Here is a 20626-nt window from a genome sequence, read left to right on the forward strand (position 1 = left end):
GCCACTCAGAAGAAGAGGGCCGGCATCTTTGCGTCAATCGCGGGTGGACCCATTGAAGACCTTAATCCGGAAGGCGTCAGAAGACGGGGCCCGAGCAGGTTGAACGAGAGGGCTGAACGGCCAGCTTACCGTGGATGGCACCGATGGAAGAAGCCTGCCAAGGTCAAGGGTTTTAAGCGATTCTTTTGAGTATTGTTTTATTCGTCATGGTAGGAAGGGGAGAAATAAGCGGGGAGGCGATTTCCCCAGGAATGACTACCCCTTCGTACACCCGATACATGCTCCAGAGAAGTACGATTCAGATAAAAAGCCCAGAGATAAAAAGCAATTCGATACTTTTTGACATTTATCTTTGGCCGATATTGGAGCAGCATTAGCACAATGAGCGAGGTACGCAAACTAGGAAGGGCTGGCTATGCCGACAATCTGGAGGGGTTGGAGGAGCCATCTTCGGTTATTGAGGCAGCAAGATAGTATCAATCTTTCTTCGGCAGAACCCACAACTGATTGTCAGAGTTTGGGGCATCCTGGTAAACAAAGTAGTCTTCTATTGCCTTTACCACCAGTGTGAGGTCGGAGCATGCGTAGTTATCTCCCACGGGTGTCATAGATTGTTTACTGACCTGAAGATTATACCCACTATAATACAAACTGCGCTTCTCGTGATTAGCAAACTCGTGAATTGATCTGAGATCATTGTGCCCTACCGATTGGCTGAGGGGAGGAGTGGTTCCTCCACGGAGGCTTGGTGGCTTGATTACTCGGGTAGGGAGTCATGCACACGCTTCATCCGGAGCGTAGGCAAATGTGGCTATGAGATTTGAGGCATAAATGGTACATAAGTGAATATAGGTACGACCTAATCATCGGTATGCCCATGGTACGAGGTGATCATTTCCTCAAAGTTGGACCTCCATATAAATATGCCTAAGTTTTATGATCGGGCATTTTTCTACAGTCCTGGTTGAAAAACAGTACCTCTTGAACTGAATTACTTATCCAAATAGTTTATAACAATGGCATCCAATGGACATGGCCAACATGTTCTTCCCCCAGGCGCAAATCGTTTTGCTGCCTCTCATATCCTCTCTGTCTTGATTGATGTACAGATATCCCTCTTGCATGGGATGGTAACTTACTAGACTAACTGAGATGCAGCGTGGATATACCGTAACTGCTACCGTGCGGTCCTAAACCAGGGTCGACAATATTATTAAGACCCATTCGTCACGGGAGAGCAGGGTCAAATTCGTGGTCGTGTCCGACTTCACCTCCCAGGAGCCTTCCATGCTCTATTTAAGAACGCAGAAGTACCATTTACATGTGCTATCTATACTGATTCCCCGGTCAAATTTGATGTCAAGAATATCCAGAAAGAAATGATTGAGCCTGCAGAGAAGGGTTAAACGCTACCCCGAGTCAGACATAATGCAAACAGTATACTCACTGCGGAGATGGCTAGAACGTCGGGAATCCTTGAAAGTGTCCATTGATATGGGCGAACGGCCCTGCAGCAATTTATTCTGCTAGGCAGTGCTGTTTCTGTTCTCAACTCTTTCAAGGACATGAGCTGTGAAGGACGCCCGTACACTGAAGAGGACTGTAATACCGTCAGTATCCCTTCTGATATTCTCGAATGATTACTTACGGGTATTTCTAGGTCACTGGTCAACAAGAAATCGAGCTAAATGACACTATCATCGGCTACAATGTTTTGAAAACCCAGGTCGAATCTGCAGCGTGGGAATTCATGGAGACCCATAAACCTTCATTCGATTTGAGCGTGATCAATCCGGGTACTATCATAGGGCCTATGATACAACACAATCTCAGGTCGAAATTCAATCAACGAAACCTATTATTTTGCAATTGCTAGCTTCACCGATGGAACTCACTCGAGTGTAGAGGATGTTTGGTTCCTGTTCTACCACTTTGTACGCTTCCCACTTCCCCAGGTTCCTTTTTATCGTCCGTCTGTCACTAACCAAGATTTAACAACATGTATGTAGATGTTCGTGATGTTGCCCGGAGCCACGTTGATGCTCTGGTTAATCCGGTGCTGGAAACCGGCGTGTACGTACCCCTCATCTCTGAGCTGATAACGCTGCAGCTAGCCGTGAATATCATTCGAAAACACTTTCCATTCCTGAAAGAGAGAGCGCCCAAGGGAAAGCCTTCTCAAATCTTACCTGGTGGGGTGCATCCAACCGTTTGGGATATGCGAGCGAGTTTGAATGTTTTATCCAAGGGCAGGTAGGAGGCAATGGGAGTATCTCCAGCTTCAACAGGGTGTGGCCGGTACGGTACAGTAGATGATCGACCATAACATGCTGTAATTAGAAAGATTTCACGTTTCAAACGTATAAGACCGAGGTATACTCCGACAAGAATGTGTGCTCAAATCGATATGCAAGTGGAGGTATGAACTTGCCCTTCCAAGGTTAAGGTTCCTGGCGGTTCGTACCTACTCTAGGGCCCCACCACAGAACATCCTGTGGCGTGTCGTCCCACCCCCAGGCTTCACCTCAGGGCTGCATCTTCCAATTACCTCCGTAAGTTATCGAGCCGCAACAACTCTAATTTTGGGCTTAGGTACTGCTTTTATGCATGATGTTGTTGGTTGCAGTAGGGGCATGCTATATTGACACTATCTTAACGTCAGTTAGAGCCAGTCCTCCGTCCGTGATCGAATAAAGTCCGCTCACAACACTAGGACGCCCCATTATCCAGGAGAAGATGACAAACTGCGAGCTTCCCGAATCTCGCGCCGGCGCGGGGGTAACTGTCCAAATAGCCTAGAGGTGCTGCAGCAACTCATGGCTGAGAGCGCGCCAGCATCACAAGCTCGTCTGAATCTTGTTGCCATTCTCCCTGCGCGCTCTTCTGTGGCATCTCAGCAAATAAGATCCGCTTTCGAGCCTCACGTATCTCTCCGCCATTGTATATATCGAGCGGAGTTTGAAGAGCCCGCGTCCAGTTATATCATAAAAAGCCAATCGTCTGGTAGCAGAACCATTGTCAATTATAATGAGCTCCCAGAGATGACTCTGGAGGAGTTTATCGGCATTGTTGATCAGTTAAACACGAAATCAGCGTGGTTTCACTTTGAGGTTTGTATACCCATGTCAGGTTACTGATATGCTTCGGTCTCTTGGGCTTACGGTGGCGATATGTAGGGCCGGATACCAGATGTGACTCTCGAGTGCATACGCTACCTCCGAAGGCTCTCCTCAGATATCAGAATTAGTGTTGAAATCGAGAAGCCTGGGCGCGAAGGATTGCAGGAACTCGCTAAAGACGCCGATGTAGTCTTCTACTCGAAGGCATGGGCTCAGGTAGGGCTATCATATCTCTGTTTCACGAAAAGTCCACTGAGATATGACAGAATGAAGGATACAAGTCGGCTGAGGATTGTGTTCAAAAGCAATCGGAACTCGCACACAATGCGTACAAGTCTCCTCCCCAATAAACTGGACAGTAACTAACAATGCCAGGTCCTTACACTGCTGTACATGGGGCCAAGGCGGAGCTGTGGCTCATGATATTACCACCGGCAATATTGTTCATAGCCCGGCCCAGATCCCGTCAGGTTTCCAAGTAGTTGAGTATGTTGCCAGATGTGACCAAAATAGTAGCATTGAGTGTTCATTGGCTAACGCTCCACCAGCACTATCGGCGCGGGGGACACATTCATTGCAGGTATGTTATACGGACTACTTTGCAATGGAGATACATGGAGCCTTCCACAAAAGCTGGCTTTGGCAAATCGACTTGCAGCAACAAAAGTAGCACAAGAAGGATTTGCTGGTCTGGGACGAGTACTGAAGGAATGCTCTCACGCTTTAGAGTCTATTCCTGGTCAATAAGGGGCCATCCGGCCGATGCAGTTACTGGAAATCGACACTGGATTGCGCTTGACCAACTTCCACGGTCCTAGTTTGACACCAGATACTGCCGAAGCGTCTCGACCTTGTGCACAGCAGGTAAATAAATATTATTAGCAGTCATTTACAAACCATGTAGTGTCCATCTAGTTAGGCTAAGTTTCTTCCTTGCCCCCTCTTCACTGGAACCCCCAATCAAATTTGAATCAGATATAGATGTTGAGATAAGCACAAAGTGGACGCCAAAGCAAGGGTCCAACTCCAAGATTGCTTCTCTAATTACTAGTAGCATATATTAGCCTGATCTAATAATCATAGAAACAGCCTTGCAGATGATTCTGATGTGGCAGGTACGACCCTACCGGGGCCAACCGAATATAGATGCATTTCCAATTTAGGAAAGTTCACGTGACCTTAAGAAAGTTAAAGGCGGTAAGCTAAAAAAATATTCTGCCGTCAACTTTGGGTTTCGCCGAAGCTTTCTGAGGACGATCAACAGCTCCCAATTCAATTGCGACATCCAAATTTTGTCTCAGCATGGCATCGGTCTACAAAACACTGTCAAAGAAGAAGGCGCGTGACTCCGCGAAGCAGCAGGAACAGGACGAGGAGGATGTTATGATGGAGGAACCTCTCGCTGAAGCCGACGATACGAGTGATAGCGAAGAGGAGGAAGAGGAAAATACCGTGGAATCTGCGAAGAAGCAGCTCGCTGCTGGGCTTATGCCGAAGACTCGTGTACTTATGCTGACGTCGCGGGGTGTCACATCTCGGTATGTCCCACTCTCGGTGCGAATACAATATTTAGCAACGGCTGATATTTTTAATTTGCTAGACACCGACATCTTCTCGCCGATCTTACCTCACTGCTCCCTCACACACACAAGGAAAGCAAGTTGGATTCAAAGAAAAAGGCCGCCGGTTATAATCTGCTCCTAAATTCCCTCGCCGACTTACACTCATGCAACGTGATTTTCTTCCTCGAAGCAAAGAAAAATGGACAAGATCTGTACCTGTGGCTTTCGCGGCCTCCGAATGGCCCTACAGTCAAGTTTCATGTTAGCAATCTTCACACGATGGCGGAATTGAACACGGGGTTCGCCGGGAATTGTTTAAAAGGCGGACGGGGTATCGTGGTCTTTGATAAATCTTTCGACGAACAGGGCCCAGTGATGAGCAAACCAGGGAATGAGTACCGAGGGTTAATCAGGGAGATGCTCCGCAATGTTTTTTGTGTGCCCAAGCGTGGTGTGAAGGGTATGAAACCATTCATTGACCGTGTCATTGGCATCTATGGCGTCGACGGCAAGATCTGGATTCGAGTCTATGAAATTCGTGAATCAGAGAGTGGAGGAGGGAACAAATTAGACGGAGGCAAAGAGGAAGCTAAGCCCGCGCACAAGAGCAAAGATGGACCGGAGCTATCCCTCGTCGAGATCGGCCCTCGATTTGTCCTAACGCCCATTGTTATTCTTGAGGGGAGCTTTGGTGGCCCTGTCATCTATGAGAACAAAGAGTACGTGAGTCCAAATCAAGTCCGGCGTGACATCCGGGTCAGCAAGGCCGCGCGGTACGCCAAGCGCAGGGATGTACAGACAGAGCGGCTTTCGAAACGGTCAAACTTGGAGATGGGTTTGGGTGAGCGGAAACCCGGTGCACTGGATACCCGAGCGCTGTTCGGGTGATCTCACTATTCTGATTTTTTCTGTGATGTTTGCTCGGTGTTCTCTTGGACTTGATATCCTCGAAGGATGCATTTGTGTGGGGTTTCATCTATGGTCTTGCTGATGGCGTCCGGAGTGATATACGTAATAAAAGTGCAGATGTCACACGAAGAGGGGAGATATGGAGGTACCCCGGAGGAAGCATCCCTCGATCTCTAGCCAATGGTGCTTGAAGTAAATCCTGTCGCTCTCCTTGATGAAGCAAGGGGATGATGAGGTAAGCAATCGTGTTCCGGGAACGTAACTAGCTATATAAGGAGCTCAGACTCCTATCCAGACTCCCTGACCGCAAACCCTCAGTCATCATGGCATGCCCTTTCACATCGTGCCCGGTGTGGCTCCAGGAAGTTTCTAATTGTCGTTCTGACATTCTACTTAACACTTTAATCATGGTCGAGTCTCTTCGCATTTCAGTCAGCCCCAAAGGCGGGGTCGCAACTTAGGAGTCATTTCTCTTTGCGACGGCAGATAGCTATCTGCCATTACGAGGGAGCCGAGTGATTGTCCTGTAAAGTTGATATTCGAAGCCTACGCACTCTGGATTCTGAAAGTATCCGCAAATTCACCAGAAACAACCTAATAATAGGTCAGTCGCGGAGCGGCCAACATCGTAGTCGGGACACACATTCGCTGACAGTACTGGCATTAGAACCACTAGAAACCATGTCCTTGGACAACCTAGCTACGGAGCTTCTGCTCCATGTTTTTCGTTCATGCGACGCTATTTCGGACGTTATAAACCTGGCATCGACGTGTCGTCGATTTCGTGAGGTCTTCAACCGATCGAACAAGCTACAAATACTCATGAACGCTGCGGAATTTGAGCTCGGCCCTGTGGACGATATCATCCAAATAGTAACACATAATACAAGCCAGGCGGCCCACCTCTTCCGCACAGCGCCTCTCACCACTTTTCTGCTTAAACAAATTGTTCGGATCGGCAGAGTTGCGCAGAAATGGGAGACTATCTACCCTGTTAAGAAGTGGAAGCTCGATTATGAGAACAGGCGCTCGCTTAGCGACGACGAACGATTCCGCCTGCGCCGTGCGATCTTCCGCCTTTGGCTTTACCATCGCGCATTCCATACTCGCGACTTTGATCGGTATAGTCGTCATCAGCGCAGTACTGTCGTCGAGCGAGCGCAGCTCCTCCACAACTGGTCCACAACTGAACTAGCTGAAATTGAGGACGTACGCTTGGTCATCCACGATATCGTACAAAATCACATTTGTCCGAGCAATGGGGCCATCCAGCGGAAGTTCCGGAAGCGATATCCAGAGAGCAACCATCAGTTAACTTTCAATATCCATCTGAACTACCCTATGGCGGCTAGCAACCTTACTCCCTTCGGATTCTTGGACCCGGATTCCAACCCGAGCGAGCACTACTTTCATACCTCCCACTCCTCCACCTATGCTGATTCATCCACTAAGTATCGATCCCGTTTCCGGAGCGATATATTCCATGAACCTGGCTCGGAAGGCTGGGGAGATGAGATTCCGCACTACTACGTAGTCCAGGATATGATGAAACTGGATCCTGGACAGGTTCTTTGGCTACGGGACCACTGCCCGCTCAAGGAGCAGGTCGAGATGTTCGTGCTGTCTCTCGGAGACTGGTTCCGGAACAATGGCGAGACGTTCGGGGATACTCTAGATTGGGTGACGAGCGAGAGAGGGGAAAACATCGGGGAGGTTAGAGCTGCGATTTCAGAGCGGGAGCTTGGAATCGCAGGAAACTCGTAGGCTGGTATGCATGGAGATGGTGGGCTAATCGTGAAACAAATTTTATGCACTGCCTCAGCATTTACTCTGGCCTTGTGTTGGCTTCCAATTGAGTCTCGGACCAGTTTGCACCTAGGTAGCGCGGAACATATATCCAGAAGGGGACACTCAAGATAGGCAATCCAAAAAGGAGGGTATCTCTTATTACACGTCATCTAAATTATTGCCCCGTCTATAGTACATGGTGTTTTACAATCATATTATACAGTTCTCGTCTCCACTGGAACGCCATCTCATGACGATGGATGGCCGCTCAGCAGCTTAAGCACCAACTCGTACGTTCCCAGCGTGATTGCGGCCGAAGGGACAGTTCGGATCATATGTGCGGTCAAGCCGCCGTATAGAGAGACTAACCCCTCTTCTTTCACCATTAATCGTAGACATTGTATCACGCCTGTGTATTTCTGGCGGCCGTCGGCCATGGGGGCCTGTCGGAGTCGGGTTCGTATCACCTAAATAAGCCACTCAGTTAGCAGGGCTGTCTCCCAAGACAGAGGGGCTGAGAAAAAAAGGCGGAAGAAGGGTTCCTACCTCATGGGGATAAGCAATCAAGACTGCAAGAAGCTTTGAAACTCCAGCTGCGCTACTCAGGAACAATGCCTGCGTGGCCTCGCTCGACTGAGCCTTGCCCTTCCTCTCATTATGCCTCGCGACCATAACTTTTATCCGCTCATAAGCCGCCAAATGCAAGGTCGTTTCGATTACTCCCAAATAACTCGCCATCAAACCCCGGTATAGTCCTTTTATCCCCTCCTGCTGAAGAACCTGTTTCACGCAGTCCAGGCTATTCCGATACTGCGGTGGCCGAATAGAGCCGTCGCTATTCACATGCGACTTATCAAGCTGAAGTCTCGTCTTGACTAGCCATATCGGATTCGTAGCTGTCCCCGTTACAACACCCGCGCTGGCAGCAGACAGTGCATGAACTGACGTCGCATCCTTATCGATCCCGAGGAGGTCCGGATAAAGGCGTTTGCAGTTTCCGTACGCGTAGAATTTGATTGCTGTCGCCGGGACAACGCCTGTGAGACTGGGTCCGAGACCGCGGAAGAGGCTGCGCCACCCTTCGACTCGGTGAATGGAGAAGAGAATCTCAAAGGTTTCGCTAAAATGGAGGATAAAGGAGCGGGCGACGGAGGGGCGGGAATGTTGTAATGCCTGGGTGGATTTAAGTTGAGACCGGTAGAAGTCGGATTGAAGGCGGGTGCGGAGGACGTCAAGGGGGGATGTGAGGAGGGCAGTTGCCATGCCGCCAGCGCTGAGGCGATGTTAGTATATAGGGTATAAGGTAGACATATTCAATGGAGAATGGGATTGCTCACGCGCCAGCTACCAGATGTGTCCATGAACTGCTCCGTTTTTGTACTTGCGGAGGAGTTATCGGCTTCTCAGGTACAGCGCTGAGAGCTGCGTCTTTCGTGTCGTTGCGCATAGCCTGCATGTCTGAAGAGCTCGCCTGAGGGTGCAGGCTATCTAGTAACGGAAAACGCAAGGCAAAAATCAGTCAAAAGGCAGATCTAGACAATGTCAAGCCATGTGCAGTGACAATCAAGTAAATCTTGCAGGCAAGAAGGCCCAGAATTTTCCCCAAGATGTGATTACGTAATCCTAACCGGAGATAAGATGGTTTCATGGTCCACCGCCGGCTTGAACTTTGTGACCTCTCGCTCCAAATCTCCGGCGTTGTCCTCGATCTCCCCCTTTGAGGAGTTCCAATCCTGTGGAAAGCCCGGAATGCTTTGTTGGGCGCCCGCTGTGTGGGAACACCTGGATTGACAGGTCTCGACCGAACCGGAGTTCTTCAGTGAACGAGGAGTAGGCTTCTCTGCGCAAATTTCCGGTGCACCCAGCATACTTTCCAACCAGGCAACTGGAAAAGGAGAATGGTGGCCTGAATCTGCAAAATACCTGGAAAACCCTCAAGGTCCAGCAGACAACCAAGTTGAGGTCGCACTATCAATTTCGCCAACAGTGTCATGGATTAGCAATCTCTCGAATGACGTCTGACGTCTGCCTCTTCATACTGCACACTATAGGATATTGAACGGATCCCCTTGAACTAGGAGAGTCATGTCTCATTTGAATGCTCTCCCTTTGTAAGGGTTGAGTAGCTGTTGCCTGGAACGCTACTCCTCGTCAGGTAGCCAGATGCCAAATGAAGTCGTTGCCAACATTAGGTTCGAATTTTATATTCCAATCGGCGAACCGCAGATGCCTAATTGGCCTTGAAATGCGGTTCTCATGTATCTGTTCTGTTCACAGCATAGATACAAAACATAACTACATACGGACTGCACAGCTTCTTCACTGACGCCAGGGACGAGAATATTAGAAACTCGAAACCGACCGGTAAATTGAGGAATCAATGGGGACGCCATCATGAATTAGACGAAGAATAATCTGAGAGGGATCGAAAGAGGCACGAAGGGAAGAGAGGAATGGGCATGTAAATCTCATTTTCATCAAATTGGAAGTAAAAAGAATAAGGTCGGACAGGAATCGAAGGAAATGGTGACAAGATAATGTGTCCGGGATAATGCGAGTTCCAACAAGCATCGCCATACAAATCTTCGTATGCCGCTCCTAACAATGTCCCGCTCGTGTATCATCTCCGTAGAGGCCGATCAACAGGTAAAAAGAAACGTCAAGACCATTCAATTATCTCATCTCAAATATAGACTCGTTGCGGTTGGCATATCGTGTCCCGTAATTGTAATTGTAAAAGGTTAACAGCATCCCGTCTTATTCTCAGTGTCCTGTGTGTGTTGGATGTCTATCACTTGGCGGCGTTCCCCGACGGAGGCCTGGCCAGACTCGCCCTCAAGGGCCTTGCTGGAAACAATGCGGTAAATTTCTGGAAGGAAGTGGACTGTCAGAAAGCGATTGCAAAGGGTACCTCGAGGAGTAAGTCCGTACCTGTGAGAATGTTCTGGAACGCGAGCTCCACATTGCTCGCGTCGAGGGCGGAAGTCTCAATAAAGGAGAGGTTGTTCTCGCCTACGGATGCTTAGTTTGTCTCCTGAGACGTTTGTTAAGAGCTAGGGAAATCGGGGGGAACGCACTCGCAAACTGCTTTGCCTCCTCTGTGGGGACCGCCCGGAGATGTCTCAAATCGCTCTTGTTGCCAACAAGCATGATAACAATGTTCGAGTCCGCATGATCGCGAAGCTCCTTCAACCAGCGGGTGACGTTATCGTAAGTCTGATGCTTGCTGATATCGTAGACGAGGAGTGCACCGACGGCGCCGCGATAGTAGGCAGATGTGATGGCGCGATAGCGCTCCTGACCAGCAGTATCCCAGATCTGAGCCTTGATTGTCTTGGAATCGACCTGAATGGAACGAGTTGCGAACTCAACACCAATGGTTGACTTGGAGTCCAAGTTGAATTCGTTTCGCGTGAACCGACTGAGCAGGTTGGATTTTCCAACGCCCGAGTCTCCAATAAGCACCACTGTCCAGATACGAAGCCGCCAACATTAGTTGCATTGAACATCAAGCGGAATGTGTCGAGCGGACGGCCCATTCCGCGACTGTGCAGACGGGCAGTGACAACATACCTTTGAAGAGGAACTATTAGGCAATCGAGTTAGGAGGGCTCACTGCTGCGTCAACGGGTGGAAAGCACAAGAAACTCACATCGTACTCGTCATTCGCCATGCTTAATGGTTGAGAGAGCACACAAAGCTCCGGTAAATGGGAAAAGAAAATGGAGAGCTTGGGCTTAAACGAAGATTCGACGTGGCTGAATCTGTCGGCGCCTGGTGAGCGGAAAGCGACAAGTGGGAAACTCAGTTCTGGGGGGGCATGAGAGGATCAGTCGACGGTCAGGACCAGCGGCGAAAGAAGGACCCCAGATGGGATGAGCTCTGAATATGAGACCGAGCGGAGACTCACAGGAGGTTCTTGGAAGGGGGTGAAGTGAGATAGGAGGTTCCAGATGGTTGCTCTTCCTCCTGATGAATTCCCGGGCCTTTTCGCAGGAGCCGAGTGGCCGCCCTCGCCCCTTTCGGCCTAGTGAGTGGATCACGTGGGTCGCCCGTTTCATGCCTTTGTTTCTGAGAGTTCAGACGGCAGATGAAAAGCATGCACGCCCTTTCAGAGAAGAGCTATCAGCAGATTGGAGAAAGAACTCTGGCTCAGAGGGATTTTTCTCCAATCCCTGCGGCGCAGCGTGCAGGATCCTTGTGTATTGAAGCTACTTGTCGATCTTGAAGTACCCTGGAACCTCAGCCCTCGATACTCCACCTTCTCCAGCTCCCTTAGTGCCACCATTCGCGTCGGCGGAAGTTGCTACACTTTGTGCATTTGTCAACTTCATCTCAATGCTGCCTGAGCGTGGTGATGGGTAGCGTCGAAGAAGACGAGATTTCTATTACTTCCACTGTCGAGAGTGAACAGGAATCGGAGTATGAAGTCGAGGCGATCCTTGCAGAACATGGTTTCCCTGACGGAGTGAGGTATCTTGTTCAGTGGGCAGGTTACCCGCTTGAGAGATGTACTTGGGAACCCGCAGATGCATTTACTCTCAACGAGACATTACTCGAATGGGGGGAGAAGAAGCGGCGTATCACTGAGGGGAAAGAACCAGCGTTTGATGTAGCTGCGTGGGAGGCGAGGTTGATTCAACTCGACAGGGAACGAACCGAGAGGAGGCGTCGAAGAGCAGCCAAGCGGCGCAAGATTGCATTGTCCGAATTAAGCCGCCGTTCTGACGGCATTTCAAGCATTCGAAAGGCAAGCAGTCACAAAGCTTCCCATACCTCAACCGCTCCTGCGTCTCACTCAAATACCAAGGTTACATCCCTTGGGCAGATTCGCAGACCTCAACATGGACCGGCGACTCGGAAACAGCCGCCTGTGCTGTTTGCAACGAGTGAAACTCCCGCAGAACCCATCCGCCCCAAAAAGCCTCCTTCAACGGATGCATACAAACCGTTCAATACTCTGTCCACAAGGTGGAAATATGAGAAATTAAAGAACAAAGAGCCCGCGCCCAATATTAACCAACTCGACCTCAGGCGGCCGTCTGAATGGGATTCTGTCTCATCTACCAACGCAACCCAGCTTGGTAGCTCGCGTCTGGGTACGGTTCGAGCGGATGCCACCAACAGTCCCACGAGTACAACAATTAGCTCTCCTGTTTTGACCCATATTACCCAAGAGTCACCAATCGCTTCGCCCTGGTCAAATGACAACTCACGGGATAAGTCAAAGCCGGAAGGGAATGAGCCGTTTCAGTCTCACAACAGGGTGTCTGCACCGCAAAAGGATTCCAATATTCTGGACAGCGAATGCTTCCCAGACATTCCCCCTAGAAATCCGGGCCCGTACGCCTACCTTTTGAATATCCCTAATCGTTTCTGGAACCCTGGGGAGGTGTATGTCTCCATGTACTTTGGACCCGAGAAGCACAGCATCGGCAATGCTAGGCTATGTGGGCTTGATTCCCATAATGGTGACAAACTCAAGAAAACCAAAGTTGGAAAGAAAATTGAAGTTTGGTTTCGCTACTTGTGTACCCTGGATGAATATCAAGCTCTCTGCGCCCATGTAAGTTTCAATGGAGGCTAGAGCTCCTCATTCACTCTTACTGCAATGTGCCAAATGTCACTAATTCAGCAACTGTCCTATTAGACGCAGAACACCAAATATTCGAACGGCTGGATTGAAGGGTTTAGTGACACCGAACCAAAAATTCGCAAAGCAGCCAAGGCCCTTCAGCAAAATAATCTCGTTGCAATGGCTCAAATAAACAACACCTGGAGAGACGTGCTTCTTGCATACCCACCCAGTTCCCCTCACTTTGGCTTTCTTGATGCTGTCTCTGATGGATCTTCAGAGAGATATCTTAATATCGCCCTAAGGAGCTCACTCGGATCCTTGGACAAGTTGAATGTAGTGGATAAATCAAGCTCAGGTGCAAGAAGCAGCCACTCGCAATCGACCGAGGTGAATAACACTGCCAAAAATGGCTCCTTTGATTCAACAAGAGTCACCAAACCTTTGGGCAACCCCAGTGTTACACATGACAGTGTTAGACAGTTACCTCCAGCCTTGCCCAGACTCGACACACGACAGACATCTAGTTCTGTAGCGTCTCCCATTTCAAGCACACCATTTTCTCAGGCATCAGCACAGACAAGCAACTCAATTACTCAGGGTTCTAGCTATTTCTCAAGCGAACCTATGGATCTTGATGTTCAGGATCGTCATGCTCAAGCAATGGGCCACGGGCCGCCACCTAATGCGGCCGTGGACTTGGATGATGTTTTTCACAAAACATTCGGCATCACCTTCGATAAACTAGCAACAATTAACAGTACGGACAAACCTCAACGAGCAGAGATGTTTTACATCTGGTTCTCAGAGGATTCAGAGCTTGTCAGGACTGAGAGGGACCTGATGGAGTCATTCCTGAAAAAGCGCACCGACATGCTGTATACGAGCCGAGTAGAAGGAGATTGGGAAAAATTTGTTGCCACGTCGAAGAAAACTAACATGCCATGTGCTATCCTTGTAAGCATTCCGTTCTTTCCACTGTGCATCCCACTAACACTCGAACAGTTTCATGAGTCCTTCTTCGAGTACCACAAAATTCCGTCGCTCAGAGAACTCCTCCGCAGGTCGATGAGTTGCTGGAGCGTCTCCCTTTCCCAGCCACTCAAGTACCTTGACGGATCGATTCATCTTCAGCGGCTATTTCCTCATGGTGGCATTATCCTGTTAACGGAAGATTTCATGGTCCGTGAGATGGATGGGACCCTTGTCATACTAGAATGGTTTCATGGATGGACCCAGAAAAAATTCCCCGGAAGCTGGAAAATGATGGTTCGCCCAGGCGTCTTGACATGGCTGCTGGAGCGGATGGAACTCAGTGACGAACCGCAGAAACACAAGTGCGTATTCCCGAGTCGTGGGCACATTGCTTTCATATCCATGCCCGCGCTAACATGAATTACCAGATGGCTAGCTATGTACCATCTGCTGAGCCAACTAGGACTCTCCCCTTCCGACGACTTCGTATCCAATATCGAAGATGACTACGTTAAAACCAGAGTTATTTCTCCTCCCACTCTTCCCAAGTACGGCTCTCGGACTGCAGAAGAATCCCCAGATATCCCCAAAGACGTCAGCCAGGAGTATCGCAACACCGATCATCTCGCAGAGTTCTTCACTGGTTGGTGCTTACTCAACGCGCACCATTTCCGTCGATTTGTCATGCTCACGGCTCTCGAACCCCTCCCAAGATGGGCCAACTGGCAAAATCTAGAAGTCAAGCGGGGCTCTCGAGAATTCCTACAGATGTTCTCGATCGATTATCGCGCTATTTGGGCGAAACTGAAAGGGTCTAGGTCTGCTTGGATCCCTGACCAGGCATCCTACACCCCTCGAACCCCCAAACCGCCAAGTGATTCAAGCTCCGGGGCGCAATCTGCGTCATCCGCACCTCATTCGCAGGCCTCATTCAAACATAACTACGGCCAGCCCTATCAGTAAACGTCGGCACTTCTACATCTTTAATGCACATACTCTAGAGCGGATATAGAATTTCAGATGGAAGTTATGAACTTTATGTTGGACACCAGGTGCATGGGATTATATATGGATGTTTCTCTGTTAGTGCAATGGGTTATGAAAAGAATACCCATTCCAAATAGCATGTCCGCATACCAAAGGTAGAAATAAAGAGGCCACAATCGCTCGCTAACATGCAGCAGTAGCTTAGCAGAAAACAAAATAATAGCAAAGAATCCATGAGATACAATGCACCAAGCATGAGTTACAAGCCGCTCACAATCATGAGTCATCATGCCAGAAACCATGAGTTACCACCAGTAGTTCCCGCTTATGACCCAACAGCTCTGCTCCGATACTCCCTAAACGTAGAAATAGAAGGAGCCTCCTCAAGCCCCGCGGCCCACGTTTTCCCTTTCTTCCCTCCCAGCTTCTTCTGCCGTATCTGTTCCTCCCATCGGTCCTCTTCCGCGGCAATCATAGAGTGGAACCGCCCGCCCTGCCCACGACCAAGGTATACGGGCTTCTCGTTACGCGCGGCAACAGACTCCGTAACGAGGACGAATTTCACGCTGGAACCGGGGGTTTCGAACATCGCATCGCTAAGTATTGTTTCCATTTCTGTGCGGAGTGCACGCGCACCTGTACCCATTGTGAAGGCATTATCCGCGATGTTGTGTAGAGCTGGCGTGGTGAAACGCAGCTCGATGCCAGACAAGGAGAAGAGTGTGGTGTATTGGGCGACGAGTGAGTTACGGGGCTCGGTGAGGATTCGGACGAGGAGGGGTTGAGTTAGGGCGGATAGTGCAGCCGTGACAGGGATACGGCCTACGAGTTCGGGGATGAAGCCATAAGTTTGAAGGTCGGTTTGGTTGATGAGGTCGAGGGCGTTGAAGTAAGTGGGTTCGGCATCGGGCGACGAAACTGATGGAGGTATGAAGAAGGGCAGGTGCTTTTTGTAAAGGGCTTCTTCCTCTGAGCCTGGTAAGATAGGGATGGGTTGGTTGGTGGTAGAATCGGAGGAATGTGATCGTTCCGTAGATGTAGTGGGGGGTGTTCGGACGGGTTGGCCAAAGCCCATCGAGGCCCGCGATATTCGATCCATGACCACCTTGTGCAATCCGACAAAGGCACCAGAGCATATAAACAAGATATTGTCAGTGCGGACATTGTAGGTTTCGCCCTTGTGCGATATGTTGCCGCCACTGGGGGGTGTGAAAGGTGGGTTACCCAGTGGACTGTTTGAGGGATAGCTTGACGAACTAGGCGTGCCACTGGTACGAGGAGCACTCCGTTCCTGTTTCCCCTGCACCTGCACCGTCGTCCCCTCAATGATCTTAAGGAGTGCCTGCTGGACTCCTTCACCACTTACATCCTTACCGTGGCTGACCTTTGCCGCTGCGATCTTATCTATCTCGTCCAGCACAATTATCCCCCGCTCCGCCTGCTCGACGTCGTAGTTCGCGGCGGCCAGTAGTCTCTGCACGCATGCTTCCGCATCCTCGCCGATATAGCCAGCCTGTGTGAAGGGAGTACAGTCAGAGATGCTGAATGGGACAGAGAGCACCCTAGCTAGAGTCTTTGCCATCAAAGTTTTGCCGACTCCGGAAGGCCCAAGGAGAAGAACATTGGACTTCTCAAGCTGCAGTTGTGACGACTCGTCTAGTTCTGGCTTGCTCTCTGTGAGAGCGGGCCGTGGTGGGTCGGTGGGGAGATACGTAGTGCGCTGATGGCCTGGAAACTCGTCTAATCCTTATATCAGCTAATGGTATGGTCAAGCGACAGCTGCGACTTATGGCGACAGTTCAGAAAACATACCCTCAACCGGATGACGTTCAGCCGACTCCCTGCGCGCCCGCTTCGCAACGAGCTCCTCCGCCTCTTCCTGGCGCCTTTGAAGCTCTTGTACTCTTTGGTAATGGTTATACACTGCGACGCTTAATATCTTCTTCGCACGATCCTGCCCAACAACAAATTGGTCCAGATACTGCTTCAATGTCTTTGGGGTGATCCGCAGGGATCCGAAAGCCGGGGTGGACCCCAGCGGACCGGCCGTAGGGAGTCCAGCCTCATAAACACCGGAAAACGGTTGGTTTGTGAAATCGGATCTATTGAAATGCGAGAGAGTAGGGAAAGACGTAGATGTGCTCGAGAATAAGCGGCGCGCATGCAACGAAGGTGGCACGAGAGGCCGCCGGTAGCGGAGAGCACAGCAGCGGTGCAATCCGGGAGGCCGACCGTGCCATGATGCCGGGCGCAGCATGAGGGGCGCTGCAATCGCGATATGGGCTGGGCTCTGAAGCAAGGATATGTCGAGGGAAATGAAAGCGAACCATACAGCGGGAGACAGAGGATGCAAGATGATGAGTCAAGAGATGCGGAGCTGGTGAGGGGGTCGTCGAGAAGATGGCATCAGCCAGTCTGGTCGCCTCTTAAGCTTCCCCGTTTTTGGATGACTGCATTGCCCAACGCCCCCCACCGCGGTAGGAGACAACGTGCGCGTCCTTCACACAACCAATGCTGGAGATAAGCATTCTTAATTTTGTTTCGCTCCCTATCTCATGCATGTTCTTTCATATTCCACTCAGTATCAATGACAGCCACAGTCTCAGACTCTGCATGCGGCACCATTGATCGAGCATTACCGTGGCACGCTCTGACTGAGTTTGGCTACATGTCCAATACTACGTTCCCGAGGAGAGAGGAAGGCTGCTATGATGGTACATGATGCATCTCCCACCGAAATGGCAGATTCCCCTGCCACTTTATATCCTCCACGAAGTGGAAATTCTGCCACGGACTCAGAGGCATCCAGCATTTGTAGCTGCTGAGATAGGCCACCGCGTCTGAGCGTGATAAGAATACTGCGCACTGCATGTAGCAGGGTGAGGGTTATCAAACCAGCGTTATCGAGCGCAACACCCCGGTGTACCCCAGAAGAGGATCGCGAAGACCCAAGGCCACCATCGCGATAGTATCTTCAGTTCGTCTTGAAAATAGGCTGTTGCTCCATGGTCTGAGAGATAAAGCCACGTAGCGCCGCCCAGCGACTTGAGGCCGAGGTCGCCGTGTCAGGCTCTGAACCCGGCCCGGTCGGCGCGTGAATGCTCGACATCTGCGCCATATTCTTCGCAAAACGCTCACGTTCCAATTTCTCAATCTTTTCCTTGCGCTTCAGCGCACCAGGTTTGTGTTTAAGGGTCTTCTGTTTGATTACGTTGACTTGACTGGGGTCGTTGAGTTCCGTCTCGGTCTCAGGTAGTGCGTCGACTAGTGATTCGAGATTGGTAACGAGTTTCTTGGAGGATCGACGCCGCTTGTTCGATTTTGCGGAACTTTTCTCGATCTTCGATACGAAACTGGCATGTTTGATGGTGCGTTTATCCCTCTTCGTAGTCCGAAAATCATCGCGGAAAAGGGACGATGGAGTGGGGAGAGAGTTGCCGCCCCTGGCAAGGCCTTTGTAGCCTGCCCGCTCTTTGGCCGATCGGACAGGGGCCTGTACAAGAATTTAGTGATGTTTGCCTCTGGAGGGCCGTGTATGTGTGCATACCATTGCGCTTTGAGTGCTGTGTATCAAGCACGTGTTCTTCTGAGGGCCAACCTTTTTTTTGGTGGGAAGGGGCCCAGAGTACTCACCGCCCACATGACCTGCCCACATCACGTGAATGATTTTTACTTCCAAGGTTTGCTTGGGGCAATTGCTTTTCCGAATTGAGGTCACGAGGGGTTTTCGGCTTCCCCCTCGTCCTGAGACTTGCCACGGTTGAACAGTTGCCTGATCTTTTTCGCCTCAACAAACAAGGGCCAGAACCACTAATTTAGTCTGACGTTCATCCATGCAAACCCAACCTCGGATCGCCCGCCTTGCTCGACGGCACTTCCCTGTTTCTGGACTAGTTGGTCTGCGCCGTTGGGGCACAAGAAGATCCACAATTTGCACATAAGAATAGCGCCGCAGAACCGGCCAGAACCCATATTATTTATTTTGTCCCTGTACTCGGGACGTTTTCGTCATTGCCACCGAAAAGAACTTCCCAAAATCCTTGTGAATGCGTAGTCAGTTCTGTTCTTTCAGCTCGCGTGCCACTCCGGTCCTGCCTTGGCTTCGGGTTTGTCACCCACTCTCATCCATTCAAATTGCTCACAGTTCCCTATCGTCATTCCAGCAATTCCGAGTCCCGAGCCGTTCTAATACTCCCTCCCGGCACATCTCAAGCGCCGCAGGTTCCTCACATACCTTCCTGACACGTACAACCCAAACGAAGATGGGATCTCTCGGACCGTACAAGCAGAAGCACAAGGTGACTGTGGTGGGTTCTGGTAACTGGTATGTATAAGCCGTTCATCTTCCAACATCGCTTCAATACTAATTACTAAAAAGGGGCACCGCTATCGCCAAAATCGTCGCGGAGAATACCGCCAGTAATCCTGCCGTATTTGAGGAAGACGTGCAAATGTGGGTTTTCGAAGAAAAGATCGAAATCCCGGAATCATCCAAACACTACGCCCCGTCTTCTCCTCTCTGCCAGGGCAAGCAGAACTTGACTGATGTGATCAACCAAACGCACGAGAATATCAAATATCTTCCAGGAATTTCCCTCCCAAAAAATCTGCATGCCAATCCTTCGCTCGTGGACGCAGTCAAAGACAGCACGATACTTGTCTTCAACCTTCCCCATCAGTTTATCATTAACATATGCGAGCAGATAAAGGGTAAAATTCTTCCATATGCCCGCGGGGTCTCCTGCATCAAGGGCGTGGATGTGAATGAAGAGGGAATCAGTCTTTTCTCTGAAACCATTGGCAAAATCCTCGGTATCTATTGCGGTGCTCTGTCTGGTGCCAACATTGCCAACGAAGTTGCCCTGGAGAAATGGTCTGAGTCCAGCATTGGCTACGACCCTCCACACTTTGACTCCAAAGCCCCTACCCCAAACCGCTCCCCTTCTGCATCTACGGACGATATTGTACACTTCGAGCATAAAGATGTTTCTGGGCAATTTTCGCGGGTCAAGCTGCAAGCTTTACCCTCCGAATTCCCTCCTATCGATCACGGCCTTCTCAAGTCACTCTTCCATCGCCCTTACTTTCACATCCGCGTGGTGAACGACGTTGCCGGCGTTTCCTTAGGAGGTGCGCTAAAAAACGTTGTGGCCGTCGCCGCTGGTTGGGTTGAAGGTATGGGTTGGGGAGACAATGCAAAGGCTGCAATCATGCGGGTTGGCCTTCTGGAGATGGTCAAATTCGGAGAACAGTTCTTCGGAGCGACCATTAACACCCGAACATTCACGGAGGAGAGTGCCGGTGTCGCCGACTTGATTACAAGCTGTAGCGGGGGCCGCAATTTTCGTTGCGCCAAACTCAGTATCGAGAGGAAGTTACCAATCGAGAGGGTCGAAGAAACGGAGCTAAACGGCCAAAAGCTGCAAGGCACGCTGACCGCGGTCGAGGTCAACCAATTCCTGAAAAAGAAAGGACTTGAGGATGAATTCCCGCTGTTCACGGCGGTTTACCGTAAGCATTGTTCCCTGTACCCGTGGCTTCTCCCATAATCTAACCCGTCTTCAGGAGTTCTTCAAGGCACGATGTCTGTCGAAGAGATTCCGTCTTACATTGAGCGGTAAATAAGACCTAATATCACCACCCCTTGATGCGTGTCGAGTGTTAATTCTCGAAATTTCTATCCCTTGTTTCTGGAAGCAAATCAATTTCTC

General features: G+C 50.2%; 9 protein-coding genes across 9 annotated transcripts; 5 read left to right on the plus strand and 4 right to left on the minus strand.

Moving 5' to 3' along the window:
* The first annotated feature begins 1788 nt into the window (after positions 1 to 1788).
* Positions 1789 to 2432, plus strand: BJX67DRAFT_349075 (uncharacterized protein). The gene has a single exon (XM_071028715.1). It carries the CDS (start codon positions 2000 to 2002, stop codon positions 2255 to 2257), a length of 258 nt encoding a protein of 85 aa, XP_070887710.1. The 5' UTR covers positions 1789 to 1999; the 3' UTR covers positions 2258 to 2432.
* Positions 2433 to 2512: 80 nt separating this feature from the next.
* BJX67DRAFT_349076 (ketohexokinase) lies at positions 2513 to 4123 on the plus strand. The gene is made up of 6 exons (XM_071028716.1): positions 2513 to 2657; positions 2714 to 3110; positions 3177 to 3335; positions 3386 to 3447; positions 3495 to 3605; positions 3668 to 4123. Exons 1-6 carry the CDS (start codon positions 2608 to 2610, stop codon positions 3864 to 3866), a joined length of 978 nt encoding a protein of 325 aa, XP_070887711.1. The 5' UTR covers positions 2513 to 2607; the 3' UTR covers positions 3867 to 4123.
* Positions 4124 to 4421: 298 nt separating this feature from the next.
* BJX67DRAFT_371120 (Brix domain-containing protein) lies at positions 4422 to 7354 on the plus strand (the record flags this gene model as incomplete). Its single annotated transcript, XM_071031034.1, has 4 exons — positions 4422 to 4657; positions 4720 to 5565; positions 5886 to 6039; positions 6299 to 7354. The coding sequence occupies 4 exons, from the start codon at positions 4422 to 4424 to the stop codon at positions 7352 to 7354; spliced, it is 2292 nt and encodes a 763-aa protein (XP_070887712.1).
* Positions 7355 to 7521: 167 nt separating this feature from the next.
* Positions 7522 to 8936, minus strand: BJX67DRAFT_349083 (putative mitochondrial carrier protein (Rim2)). The gene is made up of 3 exons (XM_071028717.1): positions 8716 to 8936; positions 7925 to 8651; positions 7522 to 7845 (listed from the first exon to the last, which is right to left on the minus strand). The coding sequence occupies exons 1-3, from the start codon at positions 8832 to 8834 to the stop codon at positions 7627 to 7629; spliced, it is 1065 nt and encodes a 354-aa protein (XP_070887713.1). The 5' UTR covers positions 8835 to 8936; the 3' UTR covers positions 7522 to 7626.
* Positions 8937 to 10119: 1183 nt separating this feature from the next.
* BJX67DRAFT_379685 (Rab family GTPase) lies at positions 10120 to 11051 on the minus strand (the record flags this gene model as incomplete). The annotated part of the gene is made up of 5 exons (XM_071032635.1): positions 10120 to 10247; positions 10310 to 10390; positions 10456 to 10845; positions 10952 to 10964; positions 11031 to 11051. The coding sequence occupies 5 exons, from the start codon at positions 11049 to 11051 to the stop codon at positions 10120 to 10122; spliced, it is 633 nt and encodes a 210-aa protein (XP_070887714.1).
* Positions 11052 to 11587: 536 nt separating this feature from the next.
* On the plus strand, positions 11588 to 15095 carry BJX67DRAFT_35815 (putative Chromo domain protein Chp1p). Its single transcript, XM_071029552.1, has 4 exons — positions 11588 to 12944; positions 13029 to 13910; positions 13959 to 14290; positions 14357 to 15095. Exons 1-4 carry the CDS (start codon positions 11736 to 11738, stop codon positions 14889 to 14891), a joined length of 2958 nt encoding a protein of 985 aa, XP_070887715.1. The 5' UTR covers positions 11588 to 11735; the 3' UTR covers positions 14892 to 15095.
* On the minus strand, positions 14897 to 17722 carry BJX67DRAFT_35477 (putative ATP-dependent Clp protease). The gene is made up of 2 exons (XM_071029243.1): positions 16728 to 17722; positions 14897 to 16655 (listed from the first exon to the last, which is right to left on the minus strand). Exons 1-2 carry the CDS (start codon positions 17170 to 17172, stop codon positions 15241 to 15243), a joined length of 1860 nt encoding a protein of 619 aa, XP_070887716.1. The 5' UTR covers positions 17173 to 17722; the 3' UTR covers positions 14897 to 15240.
* BJX67DRAFT_35638 (FAM207/SLX9 family protein) lies at positions 17531 to 18701 on the minus strand. Its single transcript, XM_071029381.1, has 2 exons — positions 18463 to 18701; positions 17531 to 18408 (listed from the first exon to the last, which is right to left on the minus strand). Exons 1-2 carry the CDS (start codon positions 18568 to 18570, stop codon positions 17890 to 17892), a joined length of 627 nt encoding a protein of 208 aa, XP_070887717.1. The 5' UTR covers positions 18571 to 18701; the 3' UTR covers positions 17531 to 17889.
* A 476-nt stretch (positions 18702 to 19177) lies between these two features.
* On the plus strand, positions 19178 to 20536 carry BJX67DRAFT_371124 (glycerol-3-phosphate dehydrogenase family protein; the record flags this gene model as incomplete). Its single annotated transcript, XM_071031035.1, has 3 exons — positions 19178 to 19239; positions 19294 to 20426; positions 20481 to 20536. The coding sequence occupies 3 exons, from the start codon at positions 19178 to 19180 to the stop codon at positions 20534 to 20536; spliced, it is 1251 nt and encodes a 416-aa protein (XP_070887718.1).
* Positions 20537 to 20626: the final 90 nt, after the last annotated feature.

This window comes from Aspergillus lucknowensis, assembly GCF_044049455.1.
Source record: "Aspergillus lucknowensis strain CBS 449.75 chromosome Unknown BJX67scaffold_12, whole genome shotgun sequence".
Taxonomy (NCBI): Eukaryota; Fungi; Ascomycota; class Eurotiomycetes; order Eurotiales; family Aspergillaceae; genus Aspergillus; species Aspergillus lucknowensis.

Coding starts and splice junctions, on each gene's coding strand:
- BJX67DRAFT_349075 (XM_071028715.1), top strand. CDS start 2,000: ATGTATGTAGATGTTCGTGATGTTGCCCGGAGCCACGTTGATGCTCTG.
- BJX67DRAFT_349076 (XM_071028716.1), top strand. CDS start 2,608: ATGATGTTGTTGGTTGCAGTAGGGGCATGCTATATTGACACTATCTTA. Junction 3,448..3,494: donor TCGGAACTCGCACACAATGC/GTACAAGTCTCC, acceptor TAACAATGCCAG/GTCCTTACACTGCTGTACAT. Junction 3,606..3,667: donor TCAGGTTTCCAAGTAGTTGA/GTATGTTGCCAG, acceptor ACGCTCCACCAG/CACTATCGGCGCGGGGGACA.
- BJX67DRAFT_349083 (XM_071028717.1), bottom strand. CDS start 8,834: ATGCAGGCTATGCGCAACGACACGAAAGACGCAGCTCTCAGCGCTGTA. Junction 8,652..8,715: donor ACACATCTGGTAGCTGGCGC/GTGAGCAATCCC, acceptor ACATCGCCTCAG/CGCTGGCGGCATGGCAACTG. Junction 7,846..7,924: donor TGATTGCTTATCCCCATGAG/GTAGGAACCCTT, acceptor TGGCTTATTTAG/GTGATACGAACCCGACTCCG.
- BJX67DRAFT_35477 (XM_071029243.1), bottom strand. CDS start 17,172: ATGCTGCGCCCGGCATCATGGCACGGTCGGCCTCCCGGATTGCACCGC. Junction 16,656..16,727: donor TGAACGTCATCCGGTTGAGG/GTATGTTTTCTG, acceptor TATAAGGATTAG/ACGAGTTTCCAGGCCATCAG.
- BJX67DRAFT_35815 (XM_071029552.1), top strand. CDS start 11,736: ATGGGTAGCGTCGAAGAAGACGAGATTTCTATTACTTCCACTGTCGAG. Junction 12,945..13,028: donor ATCAAGCTCTCTGCGCCCAT/GTAAGTTTCAAT, acceptor CTGTCCTATTAG/ACGCAGAACACCAAATATTC. Junction 13,911..13,958: donor ACATGCCATGTGCTATCCTT/GTAAGCATTCCG, acceptor ACACTCGAACAG/TTTCATGAGTCCTTCTTCGA.
- BJX67DRAFT_35638 (XM_071029381.1), bottom strand. CDS start 18,570: ATGTGGGCAGGTCATGTGGGCGGTGAGTACTCTGGGCCCCTTCCCACC. Junction 18,409..18,462: donor ACAGCACTCAAAGCGCAATG/GTATGCACACAT, acceptor ATTCTTGTACAG/GCCCCTGTCCGATCGGCCAA.